The sequence below is a fragment of the Zonotrichia leucophrys genome, chromosome 14, assembly GCF_028769735.1.
Source record: "Zonotrichia leucophrys gambelii isolate GWCS_2022_RI chromosome 14, RI_Zleu_2.0, whole genome shotgun sequence".
Taxonomy (NCBI): domain Eukaryota; kingdom Metazoa; phylum Chordata; class Aves; order Passeriformes; family Passerellidae; genus Zonotrichia; species Zonotrichia leucophrys.
In genome coordinates, this window is record NC_088184.1 from 318,771 (window position 1) to 331,193 (window position 12,423).

At 43.8% G+C, this 12,423-nt stretch overlaps 1 protein-coding gene across 3 annotated transcripts in view; it reads left to right on the forward strand.

The window, feature by feature from the left end:
- The window catches only part of IFT140 (intraflagellar transport 140), an 83,880-nt gene that overhangs the window by 14,311 nt on the left and 57,146 nt on the right, over positions 1 to 12,423 (forward strand). For all 3 annotated transcript variants that reach the window (XM_064726092.1, XM_064726093.1, XM_064726094.1), the window contains 4 exons: positions 495 to 670; positions 3,710 to 3,801; positions 4,929 to 5,035; positions 6,177 to 6,325. In XM_064726092.1, coding sequence (XP_064582162.1) covers positions 495 to 670; positions 3,710 to 3,801; positions 4,929 to 5,035; positions 6,177 to 6,325 — 524 coding nt within the window. The remainder of the gene's footprint in view (positions 1 to 494; positions 671 to 3,709; positions 3,802 to 4,928; positions 5,036 to 6,176; positions 6,326 to 12,423) is intronic.

The following is a 12,423-nucleotide window of genomic DNA, read 5'->3' on the forward strand; positions in this document are numbered from 1 at the left end:
CATTAGTTACCGATGTCAGTGTTTTTAGAAAAACACCGTCCCATTTGCCAGTCAGATTATGGATTGAAGCTGAATTTGGTGTGTGGTGCAGTGTTTCCTAACCAATGAAGAACTTCAGGTCTGCACTTTTCCATCATCTCAACTCTGCTGTAAATTGAACCAATTCTTAGCTGCCATTCTTCTTTCACAGTTTTTTTTTCTAAGACTGAAGGTTTCAGATGCTATCATTCATACAGAAAGTTTATTTGCAGTTTAAAATTATTTAAAGTATTCCCCTTTGGATCTTCTAAATGGGGAAAAATATGCTTTGGTTTATTGCTCTGGTCAGCTATTGTACTGTCTATCCTGAGAGGAACTAGAAAATGAAAGAATTTTTGTTATTTTTACATTTTCAGCACTTGAGGAATGTTTTATTAAGGTAGAGAGCATCAGCTTTGGCTTTTGTAGCTAAAAGATGTCAACTAAAATCTGCACCTGATTTATTTGTCCTTCAGGTTCTGTGCACTATGTGAATGAGAAAGGGAAGACAAGGCAGATATTGTCTACGGACAGTCTGGTCCGAAAGCTCCTGTTGCTAGAGGAAAGAGATGTTTTACTTGTAATAACAGAGACTCTGCAGTTGTCTTTACATGCAGTTTCTCCCGAGGGAGAAGCAGAAGAGCTCATGAAGGTAAGAGTCATACTACAGGATAAAGTTGCAATATTTATTCTTTATAAGTTTGTTTCGTTTTTTGATTATCACTATTTTGCTTTCAAATGAATCAACTCTCATATTTGTTTCTCAGATAATATGTTGATGAGGAAGCAAATAGCTTATCTAAAAGTGGAATAGAATGATGTGGTACTGAACTTGGAAAGATGGTTTTCATCTTTTCTTCCAGTTTTTTCATAGTTCTTTTCATTTTGACCCTATCTTAATTCTTTTACACTTACTTTCAGTTTCTTAGTGAATTACAGAAAAATTGGAAATTCCAGTTGTCCTGGTTGCAGAGGTGGGTGGTGCTTAGCACCATGTAGGTGCAGCTAAGTTATTCTATACCACCTATATCATCACTGTTTTCGTGGAGAAAACACACACACCCCATTAAGTGGGCACCATTCTGCCTTGCTCTCTCTCATGGGGAGGTTGTCAGCATCAGCCCTGCAGACTGTCTTCTGCCCCTGCCATCCACCCTCTTCTGTTTTCCCTGAGACACTATGGGATATGGTGCTGAAAGGAAAGCAACAGAACACAGAACTGATGTATGTTGAATGGCAGCACTAATGGGGAGACCGTGGGCAGGGGGCAGGGAAGGCCCCAGTCCAGCCCAAGGGAGCCCAGCCGAGCCCAGTCCAGCCAAGCCCATTCCAGCTAAGCCAGGCCAAAAGGAGTGCAGCAGAACTTCAGGGAAGTGGCAGCAACCTGTAGGATCAACACCCAGTATGGCAGAGCAGTAGAAGCAATGGTGCAGGCACTTGTGTGGAACTGAGCCTAGCAGGGCATCCATCTTGGATGACCCAGTTTTGGGGAGGGTCTGTTTGCTGTTGTTTTTTGTTGTCTTGGTCTGGGAGGGGCGGGAAGCCTCTTGCCGTACTGCCTTTGTTTGCGACAGCACGTGGGAGCCTGGGGAAGTCGAGTGAACGCAACCTATGGGGACCATCCACCATTTTGGTTTTGGTCTCAGCAACCACATAAAATTAATTTTTTGTGGCTGAAGCACTTTCTGGTTTTGGATATTTTTTTAAATTCATATTGATGTTTCTTATTCCACTGCTTTTTGCTCTCAGTAAATTATCCCAATCCGTACTCTCTGCACGTCTCCCTCCCTTACTGGAAGGGGCAGGAGAAGGGCCATGGCTTATTTGGCATTTAATTTTTTGCTGGTGTTAAGCCACCACATTTAATTGGTGCCCAAGTTAAGGCTCAAGAGGATTGAGATAACTTTGATCTAAGTGTTTGTGTTTTAGGTAGAGAGCTCCCTGGTTCTAGTGTTGCTTGGTCTGTTCATGTGGGTATGATACCTAACCCTGCATATGCTCCCGTGTATGCGCTGTGTATCCACCACAGTGATCTGTTTCACTGTGACCTGGGAAGCATGCCCTCATTGATATGTCTGATAGGTTTCCTCTGTCCAGTGTACACCATGTTAAGATTTAGGACAGAGATTTCTAGGGAAGTTGTCCATAAAGATGTCCTGGGATGGATAGTCATTAGTGGTGTGGCATGTAGGAGAAAATGGGCCAGCTTTTGAAAGAGTACTCTACTCCTGGTTTGGAAGTTCACCCCTGAACAACTACAGGGCCCTGATAAAGTGTTTGAAAGAGAATTGCTGTGGCAGTTCCAGAGAGGTGCAAAGTTATGGGATGTGCTGGACAGTGGCTACTGTTTATTGGACACTGTTTTTATGCAGCACCCTCAGAGGGAGGAGGAGGAAAGCAAAGCAGCAGGCATTATGGCCATTCAAACTGCAGCTTACCCACAAGAGCAATCTGTGCTAAGAGCAGTTGCCTGTATTCAGAAGAAGAAATCCAAGACCAAATCAGTTCATGTAGTGAGTGATGAAAAGGAAGCAGGGCCTTCACAACAGGAGGAAGAGACAGGGCCAGAGATAATCACCCAAACCCTATCCCTGAGTGAGCTGCAAGACATGCAAAACGATTTCTCGCTCCAGTCAGGTGAGCCCCTGGTGACCTGGTTGCTCTGATACTGGGCTGTCATGGCCCATGATATGAAATTAGATGGTAGTGACACTTTGCAACTGGGATCCATGTCCTGGCATGCAAGTATTGACCACAGGATTGGGAAAGGACCAGAAACTCTCAGCCTCTGGACGCAACTCCTGTCAAATGTGAGGGAAAGGTTTCCTTGGAAAGATGACCTTTTAGTGCACTGAGACAAGTGGAACACTATGGAGCAAGGTATCTGGTGCCTGAGAGAATTAGCTGTGCTGGAGATAATATTTTTAAATAATGAGCAATTCCTTACTAATCCAGACAATATCCAGTGTTTGCAAAACATACAGCAGAAGTTCTTGCTGAGTGTGCTGATGTCATATGCCTACTCATTGGGAGTGATGTAATGGAAAGAAGGAGAACAAAACGTGGACTATTTGGTTACCAAACCTCAGATATATGAAGAAACTATCTCCAGCCCATTATGGGCCCATGTGTCCTCAGTGGAAAGACTGACAGAGGATCTCCAGAAATTAAAAGAGGAAATTAAAGAGAAAATGTCTCACACCTTGCCCTGTGCTATTACAAAATGCTGCTTGTCGGTAGACCCCAAACCTTCACTTTTCTGAGATGTTTTTTTCTTTTTATCCACGGCAGAAAAACACTGGACACGTGTATTACAGCAGTGTCCACTTCTTATTGATCATTACTTATGTTTGACTAGAAGTAAGATCTGGAACTTCACATTTTAAAGCAATCTTTATTAAATTCTAAGAGAAGTTCTAGTGCAAGAGTAAAATACTGCTCCTTATCTACTTAATTAACCCACTCCAGGATTTCTTCTGTTAAATTTATACATTGCACTCTTGATGTATTTTATGGTGATCATTGTCAGAATCATCTGAATTCACTGTCTGAATATGTCTGCATTGACAGATAGGTCTAGTTATTTTCATATTTTTACTGTTTAGCCAAACTGTGCAGTTCAGATGCTCAGTGTCCTTCAGTGTGCTCCTCTGACCTTCTGTAAATGTATTTATTTGCTAATGGTTAACAGGTGAAGTTGAGTGGGAAGACTGCCCATTCTGCAGACATGATTCTAGTAGACCATAGCCTGGTTGTTACAGCACTAGGTGAGACAGTCATCAGGTAAGAATCAAAGTTGATCTGGCTGCCCCTGAGAAGGGCCAGCTAAAAGGTACAGTCTGCAATGAACTGAGTATTTTGCTGACATGTTGGTTGGGGGTTTTTTACCAATAATGAAAAAATCCCAACATTTCCTAATTTTGTTTGTAAAAATAAGTAGAGAAATTAAATTATTTTTTTTTTTCTCAAGGACAGAAACTAATTTGGTATGGCTTGCTTTCTCTCTAGGTATTTTATTTTGTCAGGCAGTGCTACCTATTCTGTTCCTTCCTTGAGTGCTGTTACTGGTTTATTCTGAAAATAAATCCAGTTGGGGGTTTTGCATGAAAATGCAGCCCCTTTGCCATTCTTGCCTATGTTACTTTCTGATCCTTAGGATACTCATGGCATCAGCAACCAGAAAGAAATTGCTTACTTTTCAGGACATTTATTTTACTGTAATATAAGACAAGTATTTAAATTACTTATTTCCCTAATCCTTCAAAGTATGTTGCTTTGCCATGCTGTTATGTTACTGTGTTCTGTAGTTTTACCTTTTTTGCAATGTTATATACCTTGTCTTTACTATGACCTGCTCTACCTGTTCCTCTAACCTTTGGGAGGATGGGAGTGTTCCATTAATATCAGTATTTCCCTTTATTGAGCCTCTGTCTGCTACTGTCAGACAGAATCTTTTGTTCATTTTGTGAGAATGCAATAAAGACCAAGTATCAAGAAGGAATAGCTTCATGGCAGTATTTAGTTGTAAAAAATAAATCTGGAATCCAAAGGACTACTGACTAACACAGGAATATTCTTAAAATAGAGGAGAAGCATAATTAGGGAGGAAAAAAATTGCAACTGGCCCTCACTTCTTTAATTTTTTTTAAAGCTGCACTTGCTTCTGACTTCTTTCTTCCTAGGAGAATATCCCAAAACATGCTGCAGATTAAAAACTCAAAGGAAGAGGAGGAGATTGTTAAGGAATTCAGACTCCCCAGGCAGCTTCTGACAATTTAATTTTAAAAATTAAATGATCTAGGTATTGTGGAAATAGTAAGTTAATGCCATGTACAGCATCCTGTTGACTGGGTTTGGCAAGACACTTGGAATGAAAAGCATTTTTAACACTCTTGTTTTGTGTGCCTTAGGTTCTGGGATTTGGATCAAGACGAGAACTATGTGCTCTCCCTAGATGTGCAATTTGGCTTTGAGGGGGGAGAATGTATTAACTGTGTCTCTTACTGCAGTGCTAAAGGTGAGAAATAACGTGGTAGCTGTGATCTCTGGTGCCAAACCTTGTCAAACCTCAGCCTTCCATGCCCTGTAATAATTTCAGTATGTTTGCCTTGTCACTGAGGATCTCAGTGGTAGTATGTGATATTGAAGATTTTAGTTTGGATCGGAAATATGCCTTGAAAGGTGCAGGGAAATAATTCAATACTCTTGGACTCACTGTGGAGCTGTCTTGTGGCATATGAGCTGGATTCCCTTTGACACCAGTACCCCTGGAGTGTCCCTAATGAACTCCAGCATGTTTTGGGCATTCAGTCTACAAGGCTGCACTACAGCTAATGCAGAATAGAGCTTAGTGACATGTATTGTGTGTGTGCCTGGTCCTTACAACAGCTCCTTTTTACAGACCTGCTCCTGGGCACCACCTTGTTTGCTAGCATAGGCACAGCTGATACCCGCTGCAGTGCTTTTCAGTGGTTGGTTGCCCAAAGTGACTACAAAACTAGCTATTTAAAAATAAACACAAGCCATGGGAGGAATGGCTGAGACTGGGGGGTGCATGCATGAGCTTCCTCATGAGGGCCGGATCTGACCTCTGCTTTTTGTGAGCAGTGACAGGACCCAAGGGAACAGCCGTAGCTGTGTCCAGCCAGGGGAGGGTTACACTGCATATCAAAAGTTTCTCCGCCCAGAGGGTGGTCAGGCACTGAGCAGGAAGTGGGGGCAACCCCAAGGCTGCCAGAGGTAAAGGAAGCTTCTGGACAGCACTCTCAGGCACATATTGGGATTGCTGGGACTCTCCTGTGCAGGGCCAGGAGCTGGATTGGATGACCCTTGGGGACTCTTCCAGCTCTGGATATTCAATAGTTCTATATTTTAAGAAAATGTTAAAATGAAGTAATTGTCTGATGCATTTAAAAAATCACTTCATCTGGTAGCTTAGAAGATGCACCTTACCATGTGGAACTTCTCCCATTGTTTCTTCAGAAAAGTTCTCCAGTGCAGGACTAGGATGTTGGTTTGCAGTGAGGAGACAAATGCTGCTGCTAGGAAGTGGCTTCTCAGTACCCAAGAACCAGAGCTTGCTGCCTGTTACATTGTGTAATGTGGGTTTGTTTTTCTGAAGCCCAAGATGAAATGCCTGAAATGTTTGTGAATGGCAGGTATCTTGGCAGCTGGAACTAGCAAGGGGAGAGTAGCAATGTGGAAGAAAGCAGCAGGATCTTGTCAGAGCACACGGGCTTCTGAAGGCAAGGAGAAGTGGAAGTTCCAAGCATCTACAGAACTTGAAGGAAATGTCACTCAGATAAAGGTAAAAAAGGAAAGAGCCTCCTTGAATGTAAGTGTACTTCACAAACCTTAGATGAAATGACCATCTTTGTGAAACCAGTGAACATGATCTCTATCATATGGGTATGTGTTCCAGAAGTAGGAGGAAAACCCCTGAGAATCAAGTAACTTTTAAAATTGGATGGGCAGAATACTCCCTGTTTGTAGCTAGTCCCTCCATCATATTGCTCGCTGGCAAAACCTTTGGATTCAGCTCCCTGAAATTATTTTCTGGGAAAAAAAGGATTATCAGGAATGTCAATTTTACTTAAATTTATTAAGAAGACAAGAAAATCTGACTAAATGAATGATTTTATTAGTTAATGGTTTTTTTCTATTGTCACTTTTTCAGTGTAAAGTTTCATCTCACTGGTAGTTGTGAAAATAAAAATATATATTTACAACCAAATATTCTTTGGTGAGATGTGCCACCTAGAAAGGAATACTATATATTTTAACATATTGTCTGTTAAATGTCGGGATGCAGCATTTTTATTTATTTGGAATATTTTATCACAATGAGGTTAAACATTGTCATTCTATGCCTAATAGCATTTTGATATGCTCAGAAGAGAAGTGCTCAGTGTAACAATCATAAATTTAAATTTAAAAAGTTTTATATTAATGCACAGCTTTTTTTTTTGCCACCAGCATTCTGCTAAAAAGGCAAAGCTTGTGCTTTAGGTTCTCCAGCATCTTTGGTTGTTGGGTTTTATACCATATTATTAGGTTTTTTCAATTTTTGAGTGTTTCTGTTATACTTTACATCATTCTGTTGCTGTGCTTCATATGTGAGAACAATCCCCATTATTTTTACGAGGAAAGAAATTCAAATATATCTGGTGACTTTCAAGAGAAAGTAATTTTATATTTGTTATTATTCTGTTTTCTCATAAGAGTGGAATGTATTATAAAAGCAATGGTATTTCCTTGCTCTGTGTTGGTATAGAGTGAGGGTCTGTAACACCATCCTACTTACAAAGTTAAAACAGAAGTGCTGTGAAAATGGAGAATCTGAGCGTTTTATTAACAAGCTTCAGTAACTAAAAGATCCAGGATATAGGAAATAAAGTGTGCTGTAAGTACCTCGTACATCTCCTAATAGCCACAGGTGATTGTGTCAGCTTTCCCATTCAAGCCTTTTCCAGGTAACAGGATATGGAGCACTGTCCAGAAATAGCACATCCCCTGCAGCCCCTGTAACTACAGCAAAGGGGAAATCGGTCATTGGGCTTTTTAATTGTTTTTTGTTTGTTCTGTTTTTTGGGTTTTTTTTTTCCTAGTAAAGAACTGTTATTCCTTTTCCCATTTTTTTTCTTGGAAGCTCTGTATTTTTGAAGTTGTAATAATTTGGAGGGAGGGGGCCAGCTTTCCATTCCAGGAAGGTTCCTGCCTTCCTTGGCAAACATATCTTTTAAACCAGGATGTTAATTGGTGACCAGTGTGGGGCTCAAGGGCATTGAGAGGAAAGGGTGAAAAGAGAGTACTAATTCTTGAGTAACCTATTTGTGTATTGGATGTAGAAACCTTGTTGGGCAGCACTGTGTGGTCTAGCCTACCCTGGTTTGGTTGGCATGTGATCATGGCTATGTTTTTCCTGTTTGCAGGTCATTTATTCAAACATGGGTCCTATAACTTAGGCTGTTACCCTGTTTGTAGAATGGCTCAATAAGGTGAGGAATTCAGTGCTCGTAAACTTCATCTGAAATGTGGGCACAAGGCTATATAACGATCACACATGAGGTCTGTATCTTTGGGGTTTCCTTAATAATGCTACCTACTGAGAGGAAGCAACACAGGAGGGAGTTTTCTCCCAACCCTTCACCCACTTCTTTGGGCCTACAACAACAGCTGCTGAAGAGTTAAATTTCCCTTAGAAGTTAAAGATATTTTTTTTAATGTTTTTATTCAGTGACGTCCATTCACCATTCAGAGACAGAGTGAGGTTACCTTGTGTAGCTGCCTCAAAACCTGCCACAGAGGTCAGGGACACTGTCCAGCAAAACTACTGCAGTCAGAGGGAAAGGTGGATAGCACAGTAGTGAAACAAACAAATGTTACAAATGTCCAGGTTCCGGCTAAACCACAGGGGCAGCCACAGCCAGCAGCAGCAGTCGGCCCTTTGCAGTGAGGAAGGATAAACCCATTAGGTGTGCCCAGCTCATGATGATGCAGAACCAGGGCCCTCAAAGCCAGCAGAGGAGCCTGAGATCATCGCTGAGTCCCTGTTGCTTGACAGTCTCTGCAGTCTGTGAAAAGACATTGCGTGTTTAGGGGGTGAGGCTTTTTTGGCTTGGTTGATTCAAGTTTGGGACTTTACACATACAGGCATGCAACTTGATGGTGCCAAAACAAGACTTGGGACCCTTGGCCAAGGGTGTGGCCATTGAGCAGGCGTTCGTGAGGGAGTCAGGACGCCTTTCTTTCTGGGAGTGGCTTCTAGCAAATGTAAGAGAGGTTTGTTTACGGGGCCAGACTACAGGAGCGCCATCATAAAAAGCCATGCAAGACCATGGAGGAAGGATCCAATGCCTGAGAGAAATGGCAGTGTTGGAGATACTTCTTGGGAGGGATGGACAACGTGATAATGACCCTAACGAGGTCAGGTGCAAATGTGGTGGAGTCTGGCACATCAGGGTCCATCTGAATACTCCAGTTTAATGGCAAACATGCATCTCAGGGGCAATCAAGAGACAATGGGCTCTATAGAAAGCAAACTTAGGAACTATGAGAGTAGGGTTCAAGGCCTGATGCAGACCCACATCTCTGCTGTAGAGACATTGGTTGAGAGTCTCAAGGATGATATTAAGAAATTCAGGGAGAGTTGTTTACCTGTAGCACCAGTGCAAATCAGTCCTTGAAGTCACAGTCAGATGCCCTGCAGACAGAGAGAGCGGGTATGCTTCACAAACTGACTTAAGATATTTCCTACCATGAAGAAGACATGAGATGGTGGTACAGGAAACCTACCTGTGTCCTGGCACCCTGAATACAAGAACTGAAGGAGAAAGGAAAAGGGAAGTGAATGAGAGTGAGTGCGGTGCCAGTTTCCCATGGGCAAGTATCTGACCTGCTGGAAGGTACCTCCCATATGTATTCACAAGAACTGGTATTGGAGGGGTCCTGCCTCTAGCCAGGTAGGGGCACCAGGGGACCACCATGTCTACTGGACTATGTGGACATGATGGCCTGGCACGCGAAACCCACAAGAGTACAAGACTTTAGTTGACACTGGTGCTCAATGTATGTTAATGCCACCAGGATGTGTGGGGTCAGAAACTGTCTCCATTTCTGATGTTACAGGGGGTTCTCAAGACCTGAGGTTGTTGGAAGCTGAAGTGAGCTTGACTGGGAAGAAGCACCCCATTGTAACTGACCCAGATACCCCACGTATTCTGGGCATTGACTACATTAAGAACGGATACTTTAAAGACCCAAGAGGACATTGATGGGCTTTTGGAATTGCTGCTGTGGAAACAGAAAGAGCTAAGCAGCTAAACACCTTGCCTGGACTCAGAAAATTCTTCTGTGGTTAGGACTTTTGAAGGTAGGAAAGCAAGTACCAATTGCCACCTCCGCAGTGCATCACCGGCAGTATCAAAAAATCAAGATGCCATGATACCCATTCACAAGATGGTCCATGAGCTGGAGAGCCAAGGAGTGTTCAGCAAGGCTCACTTGCCCTTTGGCTCCCTTGGGCCTGTGTGGAAGTCTGATGGGGAATGGAGATTGATAGTGGACTATTGTGGCTTGAATGAAGTTACACCATCACTGAGTGTTGCTGTGCTGGTCATGCTGGAGCTCCAGTATGAGCTGGACTCCAAGGCAGCAAAGTGGTACGCCACTATAGACATGGCTAATGTGTTTTTCTTCATTCCTCTGGCAGCAGAGGGCAGGCCTCAGTTTGTCTTCACATGGAGGGGTGTGCAGTACACCTGGAACCAACTGCCCCAGGGGTGGAAGCACAGCCCCACCATCTGCCATGGACTGATTCAGGCTGCTCTGGAGAAGGATGAGACTTCTGAACATCTGCAATACATTGATGACATCATTGTGTGGGAACAAGGCAGCAGAATTCTTTGAGAAAGGAGAAAAGATCATCCAGATTCTCTTGAAAGCTGATTTTGTCATCCAAAAGACTAAGGTCAAAGGACCTGCTCGAGAGATCCAGTTCCTAGGGATGAAGTGACAAGACGGATGGCGCGATACTCACCGAGGTCATCAACAAGATCACAGCAGTGTCTCCACTGAGCAGCAAGAAGGAAACACAAGCTTTCCTAGGTGGCATAAGTTCCTGCAGAGTTTGCATCCTGGGGTACAGTCAGTTTGTGAGCCCTCTTTACCTGGTAACCCGCAAGAAGAACAGTTTCCACTGGGGCCCTGAACAGCAGCAAGCTTTTGCCCAGATCAAGCAGGAGATTGCTCATGCAGTGCCCTTGGCCCGGTCAGGACGGGACCAGAGGTGAAGAACGTGCTCCACCCTGCAGCTGGATACAATGGCTTGTCCTGCAGCCTTTGGCAGAAGGTGCCTGGGGAGACTCTGGGCCAGCCACTGGGATTCTGAAGCCAAAGTTACAGGGGGTTCAAAGCCAACTACACCCCAAGAGAGGAGATCCTGTTAGCCTGTGAAGGAGTTCAGACTGCCTCAGAGGTGATTGGCACAGAGGCACAACTTCTCCTGGTACCCTGACTGCCAGCGCTGACTGGTGGATGTTAAAATGAAAGGTTCCCTCTACCCGTCACGCCACTAATGCTACGTGAAGTCGATTGCCTTGCTTATACAGCATGCCTGTATTGGAAACCCAGATCACCCTGGGATCTTGGAAATAATTATGAATTGGCCTCAAGGTGAGGATTTTGTTCTGAGAGATGAAGAGCAGAAATAGGTGATATAAGCTGAGGAAACTCCACCATACAATCAACTGCCAACTAAGAAACAAGCTACACTCTTTTCAGTAATGATTCCTGTCACATTGTAGGAATGAACTGAAAATGGAGCCCCATGTGATAAGTTACAGAAGGTACCAAAGGAGAAGGTAGGTCAAGCCAGTTTGTGCAGCTCAAAGGCGTCCACTTGGCCCTGGACATTGCTGAATGAGAGAAGTGGCCAAAGAATTACTGTTATACTGACTTTTGGGGATTGACATATGCTCCATGGGGGTGGCTGGACAGCTGGAAAAAGATCAACTGGCAGTGTAGAGGAAAACCAGTTGGGCCTTGCTGAAGAATGGCAAGACATTGCCATTTGAGTGGAGAAGCTACCTGTGAAAGTGTGTCATGTGGATGCCCATGTCTCCAAGTGTCAGGCTAATGAGGTGGAAAATGAACAGGTGGATCAGGCTGCAGAAATTGAGGTGTCACAGATGGATTTGGACTCGCAACTCAAAGGAGAGCTGTTCCTAGCTGGATGGACCACGATGCCTCAGGCTGTCAGGGCAGAGGTGCCACCTATAAGGGGCATGAGACTGAGAGATGGATGTAACTGTGGACAGCATCTCCCAGGTAATCCATGGTAGTGGAATGTGCACTGCCATCAAACAGGCCAAGCAGGTGAAGCCCCTATGGTATGGTAGGTGGTGATCCAGTATAAGTATGGGGAGGCAGAACGATTACATCACACTGCCTCAAACCTGCCAGGGCAAGAGCTACATGCTCACAACTGTAGCAGGCACCACTGGATGGTTGGAAACCTACCCTGTGCCTCACACTACTGCCTGAAACACCATCCTGGGCCTTGAAAAGCAGGTCCTTTGGAGGCATGGTACCTCTGAGAGGATTGAGTCAGACAATTGGACTCATTTCAAGAACATTTTATTAAACACCTGGGCTAGAGAACATGGTATTTAGTGGGCATACCACATTCCTTACCATGCAGCGCCTCCTGGGGAAATTGAGCACTGCAATGGACTGCTAAAAACAGCATTGAAGACAACATGAGGTGGAACCTTCAAGCAGTGGGATCTGCACTGAGCGAAGGCTACAGGGTTAGTTAACTCAGACGTTCCACTAAGCGAGCTGGCCCTGCCCCATCTGAACCCCTGTGTACCGCAGAGGGCAATAAGATTCTAGTGGTACATATGA